This window comes from Marmota marmota, unplaced genomic scaffold, assembly GCF_001458135.2.
Source record: "Marmota marmota marmota unplaced genomic scaffold, marMar, whole genome shotgun sequence".
Taxonomy (NCBI): Eukaryota; Metazoa; Chordata; class Mammalia; order Rodentia; family Sciuridae; genus Marmota; species Marmota marmota.
The window spans coordinates 4,433,200-4,455,670 of NW_025999896.1; the positions used below are offsets into that span (position 1 = coordinate 4,433,200).

A 22,471-nucleotide genomic window follows, 5' to 3' on the forward strand; every position below is an offset into this window, starting at 1 on the left:
TTTAATACTATCTTGGTCTGATTTGGGTTTCATGGTTTTGCGTTCATAAAATAAGTTAGGAATTAATCCTTCCTGTTTATTTTCTGGAAGAGCTGGTGTAATATTGAAATTTTTTGATCCTTGAAAATTTGATTTAAATCTTTTATAGAGGCATCTGGGCTTGTAATTTTCTTTGTGAGAGGATTCTAAGCTACAATTTCTGTAATAGTTATAAGGATATTAAGATTTCTTCTTCCTTAGTAAGGCACTTTTAGGAAGTCATGTTTTCTAGAAATGTATCCATTTCATATATGTCATCAAATTATGGTTGTGAAATTTATAATTTCCTCTTAACAGTTTAATCTCTGCAGAGCCTACGGTATGACCCTTTTCATTTCTATTCATTTTTATTTTGTGCCTTTGGCTTCCTTTCTTAATTAGTCTTGCCAAAGATATACAAAGAACTGTCTTATAAACTCATTGATTCTCTTTCCTGTAGTTTGATTTTTATTTCAATAATTTATTACTTTATGTTTATTATTTAATTTTCCTTCTTCCTTTGGATTTATTTTCTATTATTTGGCTTATTTCAGATAGATGATTTGCTTATTGATTTTGAGCCTTCTGCCTTTTCGAAGGCTAGCATTTTAAGGTATAAATTCCCTTCTACATGCAATGTTACTTATATCTCACAAGTTTTAGTAAGCAACATTTTCATTATTATATAGTATTCAATATTTGAAATATTCATTACAATGATTTTAGAGCGTCCTAAATGTACAAACATAGGGTTTTTCTGTTATATTTCTGTTTTTTAATTTCTAACTTAATTGCATTGTGGTCAGAGGATGTAATAACAGCCTTCTGAAATTTGTCGAAATTTGCTTTGTACACTGCAGCATAGTCAACGTTTATAAATGCTCTTTGCACATTAGAAAAGAGTGTGTACTTTATAGCTACTGTAATTTCCGTGCATGCCTATTTCATCAAGCTTGTTAATTGTTCAATTCAAATCTGACCTTTTCAATCTGCTTAATTTATCAACTACCAAGATAATTGTTTAAATGTGGCTAATTTCTCCTTGTAATTCTGTCCCTTTGTGTTTTCTATATTTTTAGTTTATGTTCTATGGGCCTACAGAGTTTGACATTTTATGTCTTCCTCAAAAACTGAACCATTTAACCAGACATTAAAGAATCTTTCTTGTCACTAGCCATATTTCTTTTGATAAAGTCTGTTTTGTCTTGTGTTAATGTAGTTAACTACATTAAACCAATTTTCCTTTGTGTGTTATTTTCCTGGTGTGTCTCTTTTATCCTTCGGCTTTGAACATTGCTGTACAATTACGCTAAGAGATTTTTATAATCAGTGTAGAACTGAATTCTTTATCCGTTTTAACAATGTTTATCCTTTAACTGAAAGGCTTTCCTCATTAATGTTTACTGTACTATATTTGGATTTAATTCTACCATTTTAATATGTGCTTTCTATTCCTTTTCTTTTTTTCTTTTTTTTCTCCTTTCTAGTCTACTCTTGGATTGAATTTTTAAATGTTTTCTTTTCCTTTCTCTTATTTCATTTTTCCCTCCGCTAGTTTGAATGTCATACTATGTAGGTCTCCCATTCCACAGCTTTTTAGTAAGCACCCTTAAAATAAATAACTGTACTAGCATGTTTACTATCCTCAAAAAACACAAAACAAGAATAGTCCTATCTCTGTTGTTCATTCATCAAGTTAGATCTTTACATTCCTAGTAATTTAGATAGTTGTTTTATTATTTATTGAAACTCCTCAAAGTATACATTATTTTAAATATTTATACCTGATTTCTTTTTTTATTTTTTTTTTTTAATGCTGAGGATCAAATCCAGGATCTTATGCATGCCAGGCTAGTCCTCCACCACCAAGCCCCCCCCCCCACTTTTTATATTCATAACATATTTATCAGTATCATTGCTCGTTATATCTTTCTACATTACAGACCTGTTGCTGAAGTATATCAATTTTGGTTTATTAATAAGGATCTATGAATGAAACACTCATTCTTTCTTCATCTGAAGTGTATTTATTTTGCCCTTGTTCTTTAAAACAAGGGTTTTGGAAAAATAAAATTTCTTTGCTGAAATTTTATTTCCTGGCATCCATTTTTGCAGCTAAGTAATCAGCCATCATTCTACCTCTTCTTTTTCTTTTTTCTTTCTTTCTTTCTTTTTTTTTGTAAAAAATGTGTTTTTGCTCTGAAGCTAATTTTAAGATTTTTTTTAATAATGCACAATTTCATATTGAAGTATCTGTATGAGAGTTTCTTTATGTTCGTTCTACCTAGTATCTGTTTGTACCATCTTGATATTGCATTCATTGTCTTTCAGCAAGCCAAGAAAATTCTTAGCCAGACTATCCTCACATTTTTACCACCCCCCCCTTTTTTTTAACCCATTCTCCCGATTTCTTCCTTGTAGGGCTCTTGCTAGACTTATCTCAAACCTTTTCACCATCTCCTATGTTTTAAAACTTACGTTTCTTCCTTTTTCATTTCTATCATTATAGCAGCCTAATTTTCTCTTTCAACTTTGTCTTCATCTCCAGTTTAATCCAATCTTTGAAATATAAATTTTAATTATATTTTCCATTTTGGGATCTTCTACTTGGTTGTTCTAAATGTTTCTTTGATGGCACTTAAGCTCTTTTATTCTTTACTTAAATGTTGAAGCTTCTCTTTTATTAAATCATTTAAAACATTTTAGAATTTTGTTTAGACACTTTTTGATTTTTCAACTTAAAAGCATTGTTTTTTTTGTGTGTGCTATTGAAGGTGACATACAGGCCTACAAAAATTATTGGTCTCATTGTCCTGGAACTGCCCTTTAATCTCTATGATAATTTTTGTAATGCTATGACATATATGACAAACTTTTCCTATACTTCTCTTCAAAAACAAAGTCACCATAAGACATTATTCTCCTAATTCTAGAGTTAATAATCTTAACTTTCACAATATTGTGATTATTTAGCTCAGTAAATTTTGTAATTTTTCTTTATCCGTCTTTCCATACAAAGGTCTACACAGCATTCACATCTTCATTCCCAGTACAACACCAAATTTATTCTTGAATGTAAAGGGCAAGTCAGGCCAGGTCAGGTACAGGGATAGGTACCCACAGAGACCATAAGAAGCTACCTAGGCTCTGAGGTGGGTTCCTTAAGAAAGCATTTCTGTGTAGACTGATCCGCCACAGTTGGAAGAAGCTATTTTTCTTAGTCTTGAATTGATAACCAAGAAACTACAGAGAAGGTCACTTTCTCCTGCTATGTGGGACAGAAGCAAAGAAGCAAGACCCCTAAACAAGAACCTTTATGTCTTGTAAACATATCACATTTTACATTTTTTTCTTTCTGCATCTGAATTTCACTATCTGAAATCTTTTCAGTATCAATTTTACTATTTGTCTAGTTGACTCCTACTCATGGTGACTTCTTTCCTTGTGCATCTTATGGTTTGGTTTGGTTTGGCCCTAGGGATTAAAGCTAGTGATACTTTACCACTGGACTATATCCCCACTCCTTTTTTTAAAAAAAAAAAAAAAAAAAACATGGTCTCACTAAATTGCCCAGGCTAGCCTCAAACTTGCAATCCTCCTGCCTCAGCCTCCTGAATCACTGGGATTACAGGCATGTGCCCCCACATTTGGTTTGTGATTTTTTTTCCAATAAAATAATATTCTTTGGAATTTTACCTGTGGGGAGTCCTTTGAGGACTGGTCCTAGTTGTCATCCTTCGGTAAGGATTTGCATTTGCTCCTGGCAGTCCTCAAGGGACTCTACCAAGCCTGGACCACTTGGACTGAAACCTGCTATGTCTACCCAGTGCGGAGGCCTTGGCAAGTTTCCCAACCTCTTATGTCCCCTCCTATTGGTTTCCTCACACTGAGTGAATTCTAAGCCAAGTCACCTGCTCTTCAGCCCATAAAGCAACCAAAATACAAGCTTAAGATTTCCAAGGTTTGGTTGAAATTTATGTAAAAGCGACTGTAGAGCCTGCCTACCTCCAAGTGTTCTTATTTTCAGCCTCTAGAGATTCCTTCACTTCATGGCACTTTAGAGATGCATTTTAAATCCAGTTTGAAGTCTTCACCTAAGTATTTCAGTTATTTTTTTTGAGAGGATTATTCATATTTTCATGAACTCCATTCAACTAGAGATGGAAGCCTGTCGTCCTCTGACTACTGTCCATGCAGCCTTTGCCATTATGGCCCCACGGAAACCTTTCTTGTCAAAATGACCAGTGCTTTTCATGTGGCTGAGCCCAGTGGTCACCATGTTTTCATTTACTTTGACTCTTCAGCTATATTTGGCACAGTTAATCCTCCCAATTTCCCAAACAGGATCTTCATGTGGCCTTCTGTAATTCCTCTCTTTTCTTCTTTTCCTTGCATCTCATTAGCTGGGCCTTTTTAAAAATAGTTTAATTTCGAGTCAGAGTCTCACTAAGTTGCTGAGACTGGCCTTGAACTTGCAATCCTCCTGCCTCAGCCTCCTGAGTAGTTAGGATTCTGTACCTGGTTGGCTATACCTTCTTGATCTCCTTTTCTGGGCTTATTTCATCTCCAAATCCTCAAAATACTAAAATTATGGTAGCCTCAGTCCTGGGCTTTCTTCTTTATCTACAAGCATTGTGCTTGAAAAAACCTCCATGGGGCTGAGGGTGTAGCTCAATGGTGGAGCACTTGCCAAGCATGTGCGAAGGCCCTAGGTTCCATCCCCAGCACTACAACAATGAATAAATCAATGGATGAAACTAAAAGCAAATGTGCTGATAACTGCCAAGTTTCTGTTTTGAAGTTCCATCTCTCTGGAACTCTAGACTTACACCTAACTTCCTAATCAATATCTGCCTTGGTGTCTAGTGTCTGCTAGCGATCACAGATGTAAGATATTCAAGACATATTCCTCTTCCGTTTCCCACACACACAAAAATAACTAGCCTCTCCCATTACTTCCTCATGTCTGTAAATGATGTCACCCTTTACCACATGGCCCGGGGGGGTCATGTTTATTTTTCTCAATTCCTTACACCTCTCATCCAATCCCTCCTTGAGCCCTGTTGGCTCCATGTACAAAATTATCTTGAATCTGACCTCATCTCACCTCCACCATCCAGGTCAAAGGCAACCTCCTCACCAGGACAACCCTAATAGTCCCCAACTACCCTCCTGGCTTGCATTCTTGTCTTCCCGCCAACATTGCCGCCATCACCAGCAACACAACCTGCAAAGCTAAAATCTGTTGTCCTTCAGTTACAGATCTTTTCATAATGTAAATTAGATCAGTCATGCTCCTACTCAGAATTCTTCTAATTAGAATAAAATCTGGAATTATAGCCAATAAGGCCCTATGTTATCTGACCCCTCATTAGTCCTCCGAATCTTTTTCTTTGGCCTCTTCCTGTGACCTTTAGGCTTCTGCCACCATTACTCTTGCCCTTTCCCCCAAACAAACCAAAGTTAACCCAGCCCCAGTACCTTTGTTCATGCCATTCTCTCTGTCTGGAGTTCTCTTCTCCCATGTATTTTTTTTTTTTTTTTTTGCTCATTCCTTTACATCAATTATTTTTCTACCTCAATATCACCTCGTAGCAAGGTCTTTGCTACCATCCCATAACAAACAGTCCTATCATGAGTTTTCATTCCTTTATTCTGATGTTTTTCATTAGCACTCATTACTATTTGAAAATACGCAATTTATTCTATTTATTTGTTTCCTATTACTTTTCTCACTAAAAATAAGCTTCCTACAAGCAGAGACTTCATCTTATTTATCATTCTACCTCGAGATCTGGAAGTAACTAAACCTCACAATACATGCTCAGTGAATATTTGTTGAGTTACAGAATGAACCTCATTTAACTCTCACAATCCCTAGAGAGAATGAAATCATTTGTCCAATCATCTGGGTAAAGAAACTGAGGCTCAGAGTTGTTAAATGACTTGGCCCTGGTCCCATTATCTAATAAGTGTCAAAACGAAATGCAAATATGTGTGACTTCAGAGGCCAGAGCATTTACATTAAAAAAAAATTGTCTTATTTTTGGACTCACCACATTAAGATCATTTCAGACTTAGCAAAAAAAAAATACAAAAATAATACAAAGAGTTCCTGTTTAACATCTGATCTAGCAATAGTAAAATGACAAAACTCAGGAAGTTAATATTGATGTGACTCACTTATAGACCTTATTGCACAAGTTGTTCCATTAATAACCTTTTACTGGTTCAGGATCCTGCCTGAGGCTACACAGCACATTCAGATGCCCTGTCTTCTGAGGCTCTTTCTAATGGCACAAGTCTCAGCCTTGGTCTTTCATAGTTTTCCCACCGGTGACAAACACCCTATTCATCTCAGGGCACAGGTCTACCCAGCCAGTGCCTGGCACATGGTAAGCTGTCTGTAACAATAGCTATTATTGTTAGGGACATGTTTCAGCCAGCTTTTTCTCTGTTATGACTAAAATATATGACAAGAACAATTTTAGAAGAGAAAAAGCTTATTGGGGGCTCAAGGTTTCAGAGGTCTCAGTCCATAGACAGCTGGCTGCATTCCTCAGGGCTCAAGATGAGGCAGAACATCTTGGTGGAAGAATAGGACAGATGGAAGCTGCTCACGTGGTGATCAGGAAGCAGAGAGAAACTCCACTTGCTAGATACAAAATATGTACCCCAAAGGCATGCCTCCAATGCCCACTTCCTCCAGCCACACCCTACCTGCCTTCTGTCACCACTCAGTTAATCCCCTCGGTGGATTAATTCACTGATTGGGTTAAGGTTCTCATCACCCAATCATTTCTCCTCTAAACCTTCTTGCACTGTCTCACATATGAGCTTCTGGGGGACACCTCACATCCAAACCATAACAGGAAATAAAGTAAATATCCCTTTCTAAGAGTGGAAGGAGATTGGCTTTGTAATGCCAGATTCGTGGGACCCCAATAGACCCCCAGGAGCCGAATCCAATGCAATCACATGAGAGTCTTTATTGCAAGCTCGAGCCTGGACTCACAACCATTTCTGATACAGCAGTCCTGAGGAGTGAGTCCCGGCTTTTAGTTCAGTGAGGATTTATAGTTTTTTGGGGGCTAATCTATGCATCACAACATCACACAGCAAGTCATTTCATACTTCGGAAAAATCAAACAACTCTTAACATTGATTAGCACATTCACTGGCGGGAACAAGTTGGGTAAGGGTAATTGGTTAATATAAGAGGGGGATTCCTTTGAACTGATTGGTTTAAGCCACGAGGGGTGTACGTGCTAAACTACATGGTTTCCCAACATGTTATCAACCACCATAAACTACTGGGGGGTCATCTGGCATTTCAGGTATTTTCCCTGTCTCACTCTGATTGGTTATTGCTATGGTCCGAAATTAGGTCTCAAGCCTTCTTTAGTCTTGCATTGCTGAGTCAAGGCTATCGGGTTACTATAGTTAGGGGTATCTGGCTCCACAGGCCTTTCCTGTTATTTAGGACAAATGACTCAGTAGGGTGGCTATGTGCCTAGGAATGCTGGGTCATCCCCCTCCCGCTTTGGACAGGTCTTGCTCTGAGGTAGAGGCTGGTTTTTTTCAAAAAGGGAGTCACATCAGTTTCTCAGTTTCTCATGTTTTGTTTATGTCACCAGCCTGGCTGACCTTGAAGTTTTTATAAAAAGTAGCGAGATTGGCTTGCTCAAGAAAGTCGAGAAAGGAGATTTCCAAGGATTGGTTGAGATCATGGGACACCTTATGGCTCTTAAAGAACGACAGAACAGCACTGATGAGATGTTTGAGCCCCTCAAGCAAACCATCGAATTGTTGAAGACCTATGAACAAGAGTTGCCGGAAGCCGTGTTCGAGCAACTGGAGGTCAGTGTGTTCGTGTGTTCTTCATAAAAGAAATAGAAGTTTAGAATACAAATAATAAATGCTGGGAAGCAACACTTATGCACTGTTGGCGGGAATGTGCGTTAGTACAGCCACCATGGAGATCAGCCTGGAGGTTGCTCAAAAGACTAAGAATGGAACCACCATATTATCCAGCTACACTCCTCCTTGGTATTTATCCCAAAGAATTGAAGTCATTGTACTACGGTGATATAGGCGTACCCATGTTTATGGTAGCATAACTCACAATAGCCTAGTTAGGGAACCAACATGGGTGTCCATCAACAGATGAATGAATAAAGAAAATGTAATGTGTGTGTGTGTGTGTGTGTGTGTGTGTGTATGTGCACTGGACTTCTATTCAGTTATAAAGAAGAAGGAAATTATGTTTCCTTAGTGAGATTAGCCAGACTGAGAAAGTCAAGGTTCACACGTTCTGTCTCACATAGGGCACCTAGTGAGGACAAAAGGAACCTCATAGAAATAGAAGAGACACCCACAGACTATAGGAAGGAAACCTGAGGAGACGAAGAGAGGGAAAGGAAAGGGTGTAGAAGATGAAGCAGATCAAATATGCACCATGCATGTGTGCCTCTATCACAATGAATCCCATAATTAGGCATAATTATAATGCACCAATAAGAAGAGAAGTATTAGGATTGTGAGTGGGGCAAAGTGGGGTGAAATAATTGAAAAATGGGGTCCGATGATTGCTCAAGGAACTATCATATGTAGCACAATGTAATGTCCAGCACATTCTAGAAACTCCATAAATGCAGAAAAATGTGATGCTGGGGATATGTAAGAGAATTAATATGAAAGAAGATAATTTTTTCCCCCAGAATTAGAGATAAGCCAACTTTCTGATTTGGAGGAAACAAGCAGGTCTGAGTGATTTTTAAGATGGTCTCTGAGGAAATGTGGGGCATAAAAGAAAATCAGAGAGCCAGAATAAAGAAAAGAGCAAAAGTTGCAGGGTTGGAGGCTGAAGGTGAGAGGGAGTCAGGAGGAGGCCATAGTGGAGAGAGGAGGCCACAGCGGGGTAAGTCAGGCACTTGGAGAAGGGTGAGTGAAATCCCCACATCATGTATGATCCCAGAGCAGAGATGAGCACAGCGCGGCGAAGTCCAGCTTCAGGCCTGCAGGAGGAGGGAGCTCTGTGCTTCTGACCACTTTGAGGTCTGCTTTGCAGGAGCTTCCTGAGAAATGGAGCAACATAAAGAAGATGGCTGTTACTGTGAGGCAGCAGGTGGCCCCTCTGCAGGCGAATGAAGTGACCCTCCTCCGCCAGAGGTGCACAGCCTTCGACCTGGAACAACAGCAATTCTGGGAGCAATTCCACAAGGAAGCCCCCTTCCGGTATGGACCACCGTTGCCCCTGCTGCCCTCTCTCCTGTGGACATTGTAGTCTTTAAGTCACTGGTGGTCTTACTGCCACTTTTCAGCAGATGAAAACTTGTCAATGGTATTTGCTTCCACGTAGGCCCTTTGGTGAAGATGTGGTGCTAATGTGGGCAGAGTCCTATTGTGACCTGCATGATCAAAGGTTATATGGATGTTTTTTTTCTTTTAAAAATAATCTAGAACCTTCTATGTCTCCATTTGCAAGGGTATCACCTGTGGTAAAGTGATTTCAGGATTTCACTAAAACTTTAGCATTCTAAGTTCTTACACACTTCTGTTCTTTGGGTTGGAAAAAAAAAGGCAAATTGAAAACATTCAATTATGTTGAAAGGCATTTTGGTAGCCTAAGGGAAAGATTCAGGTGAGGGATTTCTTTGGGAAGTTTTCTCTGCGTTTGGGCCCCTCTCTACTTGTAAGTTTTTACACAAATACAGCAACCACTGGATGGAAGACCATTCACACGTGCACACCCGGCACACACACCTCGGTCCCTTTCTCGGCACCTTCCCCTCCTGGTAGAGAAGTCTATCAGGCTCCCAGTGCACAGCTCGGCATCAAGGGCTCCATCCAGGAGGACAAGTGGTTCTGAATGGTCCTTTGTCTACCAATATGCTAGCTGGAGTAGCTTTCCTCCCTTCATTCCAGCTCTATGATCTGTTCTCTGTTTCCCAGAGCTGAGCTTCTTGCTGGGTAGACAGATTTGGAAATGTCCTATGTAAGGAATGAAAAACCTTTTCATTTTCAAATATTACTTATCCACAGAAATAGTAAAGGAAGTCGTGCACAAGGGCGCACATGCCTGTTATTCCGGCAACTCGGGAGGCTGGGACAGGAGGATTATAATTTTGAGGACATCCTCAGCAACTTAGTGAGACCCTATCTCCCTATCTCAAAATTTAAAAATAAAAAGGGCTGGGGAAGTAGCTCAGTGGTAGAACCCTCCCCGGGTTCAATACCCAGCCCTCCCCACCAAAAAAAAAAAAAAAAAAAAAAAAAAAAAGAAAAGAAAATGAAAGTTAAAAGATAACAAATCAACAAACTAAACAACAAAAAATATTACAACTTTATTTTGGGGGAATGTAGCATAATGACTGAAGCTTCTGGCTTTCTGGGGTCTAATTTCCAAACTACTACTTATTCCTATATTATGGCAAGTTACTTAATACTTCTGTGTTTCAGTTTCCTTCAGTACAATGCAGATAATCATAGTATCTACCTATGATTAGGATGAAAGAGAGAACTTCTGTAAGCGTTAAACATTGTGGCTGACAACATGGTGACCAACTCTGGTGGCATGCTGGTTCTGTTCTGACTCAAAGTGTCATGTCTAGGAAAGTCTCTGTTCTGGGAAACTTAGCAAAGGACTATTCTCTTTTTTTTTTTTTTTTTTTGGTACCAGGGATTGAACTCAGGGGAACTCAACCACTGAGCCACATCTCCAGCCCTATTTTTTTTTTTTTTTTTAGAAACAGGGTTTCACTGACATGCTTAGACCTGGCCATTGCTGAGGCTGGCTTTGAACTTGCAGTTCTCCTGCCTCAACCTCCCAAGCTGCTGGGATTACAGGTGTGCACCACACCCAGCTAAGGCCTATTCTTTCTGTCAATTTATTTTTAATTCACAGATAACAACTGCATATCTTTAATATGCTGCTCTCCAGCTGCAGCAAAATAGCCGGGGGATGACGAGCAACTTGTGTACATTGATACAGCAGGAGTGGGAGCCGTTTATTGTAGGACAGGAGGGGTATATATTCATTACACACAGCTTATCTTAATTAACATAAACTAGATACAGCAGTCAACCAATAAGGAATCTCCACACTAATGGCTCGCTGGCGTTACTTCTCAAACCACTCCTTCTGGCAAAATGCCAGGCGCCATCCTGACTTGTTTACAGACCCTAACATTAATAGGGTCCCGTGTGATGTGTTGATACATTTATACTTTGTTGAATGCTCAACTCGGGACACTGAGGCTATGCGTCATCTCAAGCATTTATCATTTCTTGGTGATGAGAAAACTCAGACTCCTCTCTTCCAGCTGTTTTGAATTATGTCACACAGTACTCATGACTACAGCCACCCCTCTGTGTGATGAAGCACTAGACCTTATCCCTCCAGGTGGCTGTGATTTTTGTATCCATTGACCAGTTTCTCCTCACACCCTTCTCCCCACCACCCTCAGTAGGAGCTCATTCTCATCATTCATTCATCTGACGTTCACCAAGCAGCTGCCACCTTCAAAGCTTTATTCTTGGTGCTGTAAAGAACAAGAAAAGTCCATTAAGAGTCAGGGACAGACAGAACTACACATAAAGTATAAATATATTAAACACACAACTTGAAAGCAATTGTGCTGCCATCTTAGGCTGCACACAAGAATCACCTGGGGAGCTTTTAAAACAACCAATATCCAGATTATCCTACAGACTCTCTGGGTGAAACCTGTGTGTCAGTGTTTTGGGAAGCTCCCCAGGTGATTCCACGTACAGCCAAGGTTGAGAACCACCACTCTATAAATGACAGCAACTATTTTCCTTTAAACAATCATGCCAGGGAATCAAACTCGAAATGAATCTGTGTCCTGGAATCATTGCCTTAGGAACCAAGACCTTGTTCCAAAGAAACATCTATTGCTCAAAACATTTTGTAGAACTCACTTGAGGATTATTCTTTCAGAGTCCGAGCCTTATTCTTTTGGCTGTCTTTTGGGCATGCAATTGAATTTTCAAGGTTGAACACTGTCTGTGAAGAGTCCGTGCTGGTGAGGGAAAGTGGGCTCTTGAGCTACCTGGTGTTATCCACAATCTCCTCAATGGCAGCAGTCATAAACATTATATTTTTTGCCTCAACTGCCTCTTCAAAAACATTCACACAAATTCCACAAATGTTTGCAAAATTATCTTCCCAGAGAGACTTCTAAGACAGCACAAAAGAAACCCGCACTGGTGGGCTGTTGTATAACGAGAATAAAAAGAGACACAGAGATAAGGTGCAGAGGCAGGAAAGATGGCTGCTCCTCTAAGCAGTCAGATTTATTTATACCAATAGGTTACATTAGGTCATTAGTGGCATAACTACATTATTGTTTATTGTATCAAATAAGGTTGCTTATTCCGCAGTTACACTTTGCAAGTGGTAAAACTACATTATTATTTATTGTATCAATAAGATTGCTTATTCTCCAGTTATATTTTGCAGTTACAATACGCAATGTTAGGAGCTTTGTGCAGCTCTCAAGAAAGCCCATTGTCTGAAGTTACCCTTAGGTGGGCAGGTCCAGGAGCACCAGGGCTTGGTGAAACATTGTAGTTATTTTGCAAGCAAGTTCCTTTATTCCCAAGAGCTATGTGCCTGAGATCAAGGTCAAGGCTGATAAGACACTAGCATAGAGCCTCCTCATGCAGGGTATTGCCACAGCAGCTAGATATTGCACATGTAATTAGTTATCTTATTGGTTCTTAGGAGAAACTGCAGAGCATCCTAAGCATGGGAAACAGGGTTCCTATTACCCCCTGGGAGTTTGCTTACCAGAGGAATGCTTCCCTGTATATTTCCACGGTCAGAATCCCTACACTGCTGTATGTGTGTTATGAACCTGGTATCCCCCATTCATTGTTAGATCATGTGTGTGTATTGATCAGCTGTTGGGTTTTTATTTTATTTTTATTTAATAGCTGCATTTGTTTTTCTTCTTTGCACTCGTATCTGCTGGCTGTTAGGATATTGCTACTCTTAGCTGGGTTTTCCAAATTCACATCTGTTAATTTGACATGCAGATGAATCTTTAGAAGAGAATGCTTTGAAAAGAACTGCTCACAGCAGTGCGGGAAACCAAACATTACTGCAATTTTGATGTATTTTTCTTCTTGTCAAGAAAACCATTAGGACTGGAGCAGAATCGTGGATTTATTGCTAAGGGGAATCTTAAACAGTGTCAACTCGTGTATTTTGCTTCTTACTTTGGTGCTTGAGAGTTTTTAGAACGGTTGGATACTGGGTGTGTAAGGGTTCCTTCAATTTTAGAACATTTATGAATTTCTAAACTGCAGACTGGTGCATCTCTCTGTAAGTGGAAGTTTCTGTTTCAGGTTAGGTTGCACAGGTTATCCCAGGTTCTGATGTCCTAGTCCTGGAGAAGGAAAAGGAAAGTAAGTATCTTCTTAGGCCCTTGCCATCTGACAGGTTGCTTGGGTGGAGATTCCCTCTTCTTCATGTCCAAGTCAAATTTCACTTTCTCCTTTAGTTCTTAACTTTAAATTATACCAGCATATGCCAAGCTGAGTTTTCACATTTCACAGTAATTTGCTAAACTACCATACCCAGATGCAAGGACTTTCTACAACTCTTGAAATTGGCGATTAATTCCTTCTTCATAAATAGAAGGAATGCTGCATGCTTCTGGCAGTTTCCCCACTTCACTTTGGTCTTTCTGACCTTGAGCATAGTCTTGCTGACCTTAAAGAATGGCTCCATGATGTACAATCCTCTTATACCAAGACCAAGGTAACCCAGGGATTTCTTTGTCTGTGAGCTCCAGGTGAATGGAGACCATTAGTGTTTTCAGCTGGCAAGCAGATTCTGTGAAGAGCTGGGTATCCTTCTTGAAGATACCCTCCCACTGGCAGCTGTCCTCTATCTGTGACCACTAGAGGAAAATGAGGCCTTCCAAATGACCTCACAGCAGACAGCTGTGAGGAAAGAAGGGCTTTGGTTCTGTTGGAGCAGTGTCTGTTGTCTCTTCAAAAGCTGGAGAAAAGAGCAGTAAGAGTCTTTCAATCTCTCAAGAACATATCCATATCCTAAGCCATGATATTTGTTCAGGTTGACCCTGTTCTTTCAGTTATTCTGACTCATTCACCCGATTAGGCTTCTGTAGAGTAGATAAAGCTGTGATCTCAACAGTGGACTTAGCAAAAAGTGTCATAGGTATTGGGAGTTTGAGATAAATGCATTCTATGACCTCCAAGATTTACTGCCTCATGAACACTTTCAATAATGAGTAATAAAATTCATATACTGGCTACCATCTTAAATGAGGCAGCTCGTACTCTCTGGAAGAAAATGCGTTTGAGCCAATGGCAAGTATGTAAGAGCAGTTTGGGATAAAAAAAAAAAAGGAGAGTCAAGTGAGGGTATTCTAGAAAAGAGAATTATATATATATTCCAAGGCAGAGAGGCTGAAAACTTCCAGAAACATCTGGACAACCAATGGAATTGTGTCCAGATAGTACACATTGAGTACGTATTTAATGCACCCCACCCAGCAACATGGCTCACTGTAGAGTCTTTGCTCTTTCCCCTCACAGTCATGGAGTTAACTGGCACCTGAGACTCACAGAGGCTGCCTAGCTTCATGAGAGAGTGTCAGCCTGGAGAAAATCAAAATTCACAATTTACAGTACAGGTTCTATTGAATGAATAGTATGTTTTCACCATGCCAAGATCAAAAAACTCAAAGTCTAACCATCGTAAGTCAGGGACCCACCCATAAAATAAATCCTACTGTGTGTGGGTATGGACAAGCCACAGCAAGACAGACTCAAGACCAGGTACTTAATGGAAAGGAGGCTACAACATCCCAGATGAGAAGTGGGAAGGCCTGAACTGAAGCAGTGGAAGAGATAATGGAGAGAGAGAAGTGGAATTGAGAGAGAATCAGCAGAACTGATTGAGGATGGGTGGCAATGAGGGAGAAGAGGAGACCACGTCTTTCAGTATGGACAAGTAGGTAGAAGACGGTACTGCTCCACTGTCCACTGAGATGGGCAGGAACAGAATGCGAAGGACTGAGGATCACAAGTTCAGGGTGGGACAGGCTGAGATTTATGTACCTGTTGGGGATTATGCAAAGGTGTGCCTACCTTCCTCCTCTGTACAGATATGGTACTGACATTGACATTGATCAACAACTAGCTTCCCCCCAAAAAATCAACTGAAGTCATTTATTCTCTCTCTCTCCCTAAGCTCACGTTTGGGTGCAGCCCACATCAATCACTCTTTCAAGATCATGCACAGGAGCACCATATTTCCATTCCTCTTAATTATAATTTTATTCATGCAGACTTCTCAGCCATTTCTCTTTGGGATTCAAATACTTTTTGCATTATTATTTCAGTTTCAAAGACTCAGCACACCCTTTTCCTTCCTACCAATTTCTTGTTCTTAAGCTGTATCATTTACCCCCAGGTTTCGAGAACTGCTTTGGATTTATTAGACACATGAATCAAGTATATGAATATTCTGACAATTTGCCCTAAAGTTTTGAAATGGTAAGAGGACTGACTATGTGTCCTCATGTCTAGAAGTTCCTTTCAAAGCTTAGGCCAAATAACCTTTTTATGCACATTGAGCTATGGAAGATGACTAGCTACAAATTTAAAGAATAAACAAAAATTATGCCAAGAGGGTGAATGAAGTTTGAAATAGGTATGACAAATACTTACCTCTTACAAATATTTAAGGAACCAACATTGATTTAAGGATGTTCATACATGATATGGAAGGAATTGTTAGCAAGCATTTATTATCTTCTGTGTACCAAGCAAATACTCTAATAGATCATATCTAATAAGTTATTCTGGATCAGAGTCCATTAGTAAATTAAACAGGCTTCTTGAGTTTGCCTGAATTTTGTAGATCTTGTACTAACACCGAGAGGCTGATTTCACATTCCAAGTTCCCTCTAGTCAAGATAAAAAGTGGAACCTACACAGACCAACAATTAGTCTCTGAAAAGGAATGCACAAAATAATCCTCTCGTTTGGTGATCCTGGTTTGTGGGTCACTTGCCATGAAGATGTTTCCCTTCTTTCCAGCTAGTCCTTCATCTGCTACTCCACACAGGAGATAAAGCTTCTCATCTATGCAGACAGAAGGTGCTCTTCAACTCTGAAAACTCCAGGCTTGTGTTCTGCTTTGAAATACCTTGGAGCTGAGGAATATCACTGACAGAGAAGTGATGTTCAGTCTCACTCTATTATGATGTAGATCTACAACCACAGTCTATGAGCCAAAAGGATTTAGATGAATGAGTGGGAATCAAAACATAACACACATCCAAGTTAATCTGACACTCATTTAACGATATGCCTAACTGTCACTGTGTCACCTGGTAACCTGGCATAAGTGGCAAGCAGTTCAGGTAGATGACTTAATGACTTTAATTACGATGACTTTCCATTTCCAAAGTCACACATTTCTAAAGGCTACTGAAAGAAGGGGCAGTTCAAAAAAAAAAAAAAAGAACTTGTGTGTCATTCTCTTCCTTTCTACCTCCCCTCCATATCCTAAGAAACACCGTACTTGCTGGTGCACACCTGTAATCCCAGTGACTCAGGAGGATCACAAGTTCAAGGCCAGCTTCAGCAACTTTGTGAGACCATGTCGAGAGAGAGAGAGAGAGAGGAAGGAAGGAAGGAAGGAAGGAAGGAAGGGCATATGGTTCAGTGATAGAACATCCTTGGGTTCAGTCCTCAGTACCACCAAATGGTACTGTAACTATTTAGGGCTCCAGTGAGGACTTTGAACTCAGCCTTCATGGCCATTAACAGTGGTTCTCCAAGTTGGGTCACTATAATCTAATGCTGATGCAATCTACTGGAGTGAGCTCCTCCCTGGCATATTGGAATCACCAGGGGAGTTGGAAAACATACTAGATCCTGGATCCAATTCCATTGATTCTCATTTAAGTGGTCTAGGGAGAAGTCTGGGCATAAGGATTTTTTAAAGTGCCTAGAAGATCCTTTTAGCCAAGACTGAGAGCCATGGCCCTAGATGGAGCAGTTCTCTCACTTAAAGACTGACCACCACTAGTTCTCTGGAAGGGGCTGTGGCTTTCCAGCTTCTGCAAGAACATGACCATGCTGTTTTAGGTCAAGTAGTCTTGCATAAGCTAAATAAAGGACAGAGGTTTGAATGGAGGTGTTTCCTTCTACATCTGACTAGGCAATATTTTTGTTACCTTCTCAGGTGTGAAGACAGGATCGAAACCTGGTGTTCCCCTTGAATGCTCCCATACCCCAACCTTGCCTGAAAGTCTTTTCTTTCCAAGGTTAGAAGGTTTGGTGAAAGTCACTGCTCTTCCCTAGAATACCAAGCATTTAAAGATGTCATCTGGTATTACCTTGGAGATTCTAGGAGTCCAACCCTGTGTGTTGTACTTACCAAGGGAACACATTGTGTTTTGTAGGTTTGATACCATCGAGCCGCATCCAATGCTGGACGCCTGGCACATCAAGATCCAGCAGATGGAATCTACCATGGCTTCCATTTCTGAGTCCGCCAGCTTGTTCGAGGTCAATGTTCCCGAATACAAGCAACTGCGCCAATGCAGGAAGGAAGCCTGCCAGCTGAAGGAGCTCTGGGACACCATTGGGATGGTGACCTCCAGCATCCATGCCTGGGAGACCACTGCGTGGAAGGATATCAACGTGGAAACCATGGACTTGGAGTGCAAAAAGTTCACACGGCACATTCGTAACCTTGACAAGGAGGTGAGGGCCTGGGATGCATTTACAGGACTAGAAAGCACCGTGTTGAACACCCTGACCTCCCTAAGGGCTGTGGCAGAGCTGCAGAATCCAGCCATCCGGGAGCGGCACTGGAGGCAGCTGGTGCAGGCCACGGGCATGACCTTCACCATGGACAAGGACACCACCCTTGCACACCTCCTGCAGCTCCAGCTGCACCACTTTGAGGATGAGGTCCGGGGCATCGTGGACAAGGCCGTCAAGGAGATGGGTATGGAGAAGATCTTAAAGGAGCTGCAGACCACCTGGGCTGGCATGGAATTCCAATATGAGCCCCACCCACGGACCAATGTCCCCTTGTTGCAGTCTGATGAGGACCTCATTGAGGTTCTGGAGGACAATCAAGTCCAACTTCAGAACCTGATGATGTCCAAGTATGTTGCTTTCTTCCTGGAGGAAGTGTCTGGCTGGCAGAAGAAGCTGTCCACAGCGGATGCTGTCATCTCTACCTGGTTTGAGGTGCAGCGCACATGGTCTCACCTGGAAAGTATATTCATTGGATCCGATGATATCCGGGCTCAGCTGCCCCAGGTATGTGCTAAGGAAATCCCACTCTGTCTATTCTCTGGCCCAGGTCCTACACTATTTGGATTCTTTCCTTTTCTGCCTCCTTGCTTTGGAGGGCTCTTCCCACAAACTGACCACATCTACCACCAAAAAATCAAGCAGAGGATAAGAGAGGAGATGAAATGCACTGCACACTGATCAGTTTGTCTTTAGATGCATAGAAAAAAGAAAGGAGAATTGGTTTTATCTTTCTATTTTTTTTCCTCTCTCCTTTTAAATGCACACAAGAACGGAGGTGGAAAATGTTAGCAAATATTGTTTGGAGTGAGCTCCTCATGGGCTGCTCTGTAGATCATTAAAATGCAGGTACTAACCAAAAATGAGTTTCCAGACAAATTCAAGTTCCTTTCTCAGCAGTGAGCCATTCTGTAAACCCCTGGTCTGTGCCAACACACTCAATGCCAGCTGTCAGCTAAATACTCAACAATGGATTTCCCTAAAATACGTGTTCTTCTTGTGTTTGCCCCTTCTAATTAGCCCTAATGAACGTGCTGCTCACTAACCCCTCCCTCAATGGACTCCAATTCTTTTTTTCCAAACATCTTCAGCACCTTGAGTTCTTTGCTTACAAATTAGTGTGATTCTAAAATGTCACTGGTTGTCCGGGTCTTGTTGAGAAATTAAAGCACAACCCATCAGAACATTGCAGTTTTCCATCTCATGGTACAAAAGCACAGTTAGTGTAATAATGTAGATTAGGGGTTGTACACGTGCAGTGAAAATTAACAGGACATTCTGTCATAGCAGTTGTAATTAAGCCTTATTGAATAAGCCAGATTTTATTTATCTCAAATGCCTGCGATTGAAGAGGAGCAGGCTTAATTAGAAGCAGACAAGAACATAGGTGGAGACTTTGGTAGGAGATGTTTGAGAACTTTTCATTAAAAATATTAAAGGACTTAGTATCTAAACAGTGCCACAAGGTTGTGTACAAAGCGTGAAAATACATTTATTTTCTTTGTATTAACAATATAACGGAAGGGATTTCAAAGCACAATAAAATCAGTCATAATCTCTCACCCCCACTGGTAACTATTTTCTTTTATTGTGAATATCTTCCAACTTCTGTGCATGTATATACCTATTTTCACATAATTGCCCTCAGTGTAATTACAATTTCCTGTTCAGCTCTTTTCATTCAAACATCCCTACTAGATATTTTCAATACTATAACCTTGATGCAGTTTCATTTTTAATATGAGCAGAACATCTTATTAAGGGAGCATAATTTACCTAGCCTCTAGTTTTTAAGCCTTCCTGGGAGATGATGTGGATCACAGGGGGCAAGAATGGCAGGTTTGGGCTTCAGTCCTAACTCTCTCACCTTCAGCTGTGGGACCTTGGGAAAATTACTTAACCTCTTAGTGTTTTGGTTTCCTCATCTGTAAATTAGGAAAAATTCTGGTCCTACTTCAGAGAGTTCATTAAAGCAATGCACAGAGCACATACCTTTATGATTATTGTTTCATAATAATAAAACCACACACTCCTGCTAAGTGCCAGATGCTGGGCTGAAATGCTTTGCATATATTAGTCTCTCAATCATCATACCGACATTGCAAGGTTGTATGCAAGGTATGTATTTGCAGAGGGAGATAGATGATGGCATCTAATTAAAGTTTTACTTTGGCTATATAAATATTTTCATGAGCCTAGAAAACACATTAGATCCACTCATCTTAGGAATCATGTATTTTATGCCTGAGGTGGGGGTGGGGAGTCCCTGACACCTTTCGAAGGGATGCTCGAAAATAAAACCATTTTAGAGATCATACTGAAACATCATTTGCTTTTGTTACTCTCATTCTTCTATGAATGTACAATGGAGCTATGGAGGCTGTAGTATCACCAAACAGTGCAGAAGCAGATGTGAGGATCCTACTAACTTCTATTAAGTCAGTCACTAAATTTTAATGAAAAAAGAAAAGTGAAAGGATGCCACTTTTTCTCTAAGTTATTTTTTTGTTTTGGAAAATATAATTGTTTTAGATTAAAAAACATTATTTTTTGCTATCATATTGGGTTTATTATTTTTTAATAAATTAAATATTGTAAGGTTTTAAAAAAAATATTCTATAAGACATAAAATACTGATCGACATGTTTGGTACATAAACAAAGGCCATTTGGACTCTTCAACAATTTTTTTTTTTTAAATCAAGGGGTTTCATGACTGAGATATCTGAGAACTTCTGTTTCAAGGTAACATATTTCCTCCTTGGAGTCCAATTGCTATATAGGATGGCCCAGGAACAGATTTCTGCTTCTGATATGTGGGGAGCTTCCTGGAATTGAAGGGAACAGTTTGCTAAATTTTTTTTCACATTTTTTTTTATTTGTAGGATTCTAAAAGATTTGAAGGCATCGACCTTGACTTTAAGGAGCTAGCTTATGATGCTCAGAAAACTCCAAATGTTGTGGAAGCCACCAACAAATCGGGTCTTTATGAAAAACTGGAGGATATTCAGAGCAGGTGATGGTCCAATTGCTGCCCCTTTCCTCATGAAAGAGGCAGTAGTGCCCTTTCCTCTTCTATCTCTGAGGCTTCTACTTTATTTAATTGCCTGAGTGTGTGAATGAGTGTCTGTGAGTGCCTCTTGCTTTTCCTGTATTGTTTGGGTAATATGGGCTATTATTAGGGGTGTTGCTACCAATGTGAATGTGCAACTATGTGTGTTTGCAATCATTCCTAAGCATTTCTATTGCCAACTTCTGTATATATCTGAAATATTGCATATGCAGCCATCCCTCAGCATCCACTGACCCCCTGCAGATATTTAGGACACCCTGCAAATATGCAAAAATCTGCATATACTCAAGTTCCTCATGTAAAAACAGCATGGTATTGTGTATAATCACCACACATCCTCTTATATACTTTAAATTATCTCCAGATTACTTATAATATCTAATACAATGTAAATGCTATGTGAATAGTTATACTGTGCTATCAATGGAATAATGACAAGAAAAAGTCTGTCCATGTTTAGTACAGATGCAGTTCTGAATATTTTCCACCCACAGTTGGTTGATGGAGTCCTCGGGTGCAGAACCTGTGGATACGGATGGCAGATTGTGATTGCTTTTGGGTAATGTGTGTGCACCTTTGGGTCTAGGCACACTTAATGAGCAGATCCCGTGTTCTGTGCCCTCAGATTGTGCCTATGTGAGAAGGCCCTGGCAGAGTACCTAGATACCAAGAGGCTTGCCTTCCCTCGGTTTTATTTTCTCTCCTCTTCTGATCTGCTAGACATCCTTTCTAATGGCACAGATCCACAACAGGTAAGCTGGGGGAGCACCTGCAAAAAGGAGAGGAAAAAAAAAGGTCCAGAAGGACTGAGTAGCTGCATCCTCTCTGGCAGTGAAGAGACCTTCATTTCAGGCCCTTGTTGCCACCAGCGATGGTTCACTAACCTCAGCGCTATCTTCATTCCCATCATTAGTTATCTCAGCCCAGGATGTCCTCCTGCCTTTTAGCAGCCATTCCTAAAGTAGAACTGAGGATGCTTTGAGAATGCAAAAAAAAAAAAAGCCTTGAATCTAATTCTAAAGAGAGATCCAGTAAATAGCAATCAACAGTGACAACTGTATAAAAAAAAGAATGAAATTCTGTTCTTTGCAGTAATGTGGAAGGAACCAGAGGACATTATGTTAAGTGAAATAAGTAATTAGAAAAAGATATGTTCCATGATTGTATAATTGTATCAAACTGGACTCTATTGTCATGTATAAAACTCTAAAAAGAACCAATAAAAAAAGAAAGAAATTAAGCACAGAAGGACAGATACCACGTTTTAACATTCAGAAGCCAAAGTTGATCTCAAAGAAGTAGAGAATAGGCCGGAGGTTGCCAGAACCTGGGAAAGATATTGGGAAGGAGTGGAGAGAGGATGGTTAATAGGTATAGGTGTGTGAATACGCAGAAAAACTTCTAGTGTTCTGTAGCACTGTAGGATAACTATGATTGACAAAAAAATTATTGAATATTCTTAAATAGCTTGCGGAGAGGAATTTGAATGTTCTCAACACAAAGAAATGATAAGTGTTCGAGGTGATGGATGTACCAATTATTC

General features: G+C 40.1%; 1 protein-coding gene across 4 annotated transcripts in view; it reads left to right on the plus strand.

The window, feature by feature from the left end:
* The window catches only part of Dnah9 (dynein axonemal heavy chain 9), a 334,407-nt gene that overhangs the window by 67,179 nt on the left and 244,757 nt on the right, over nucleotides 1–22,471 (plus strand). For all 4 annotated transcript variants that reach the window (XR_007345608.1, XM_048798092.1, XM_015504497.2 and 1 more), the window contains exons 18-22: nucleotides 7,656–7,878; nucleotides 9,089–9,255; nucleotides 17,493–18,363; nucleotides 20,741–20,871; nucleotides 21,554–21,680. Coding sequence is in view for 3 of the 4 variants with exons in the window: in XM_048798092.1 (XP_048654049.1) it covers nucleotides 7,656–7,878; nucleotides 9,089–9,255; nucleotides 17,493–18,363; nucleotides 20,741–20,871; nucleotides 21,554–21,680 (1,519 nt within the window). In the remaining variant the exon portion in view is untranslated. The remainder of the gene's footprint in view (nucleotides 1–7,655; nucleotides 7,879–9,088; nucleotides 9,256–17,492; nucleotides 18,364–20,740; nucleotides 20,872–21,553; nucleotides 21,681–22,471) is intronic.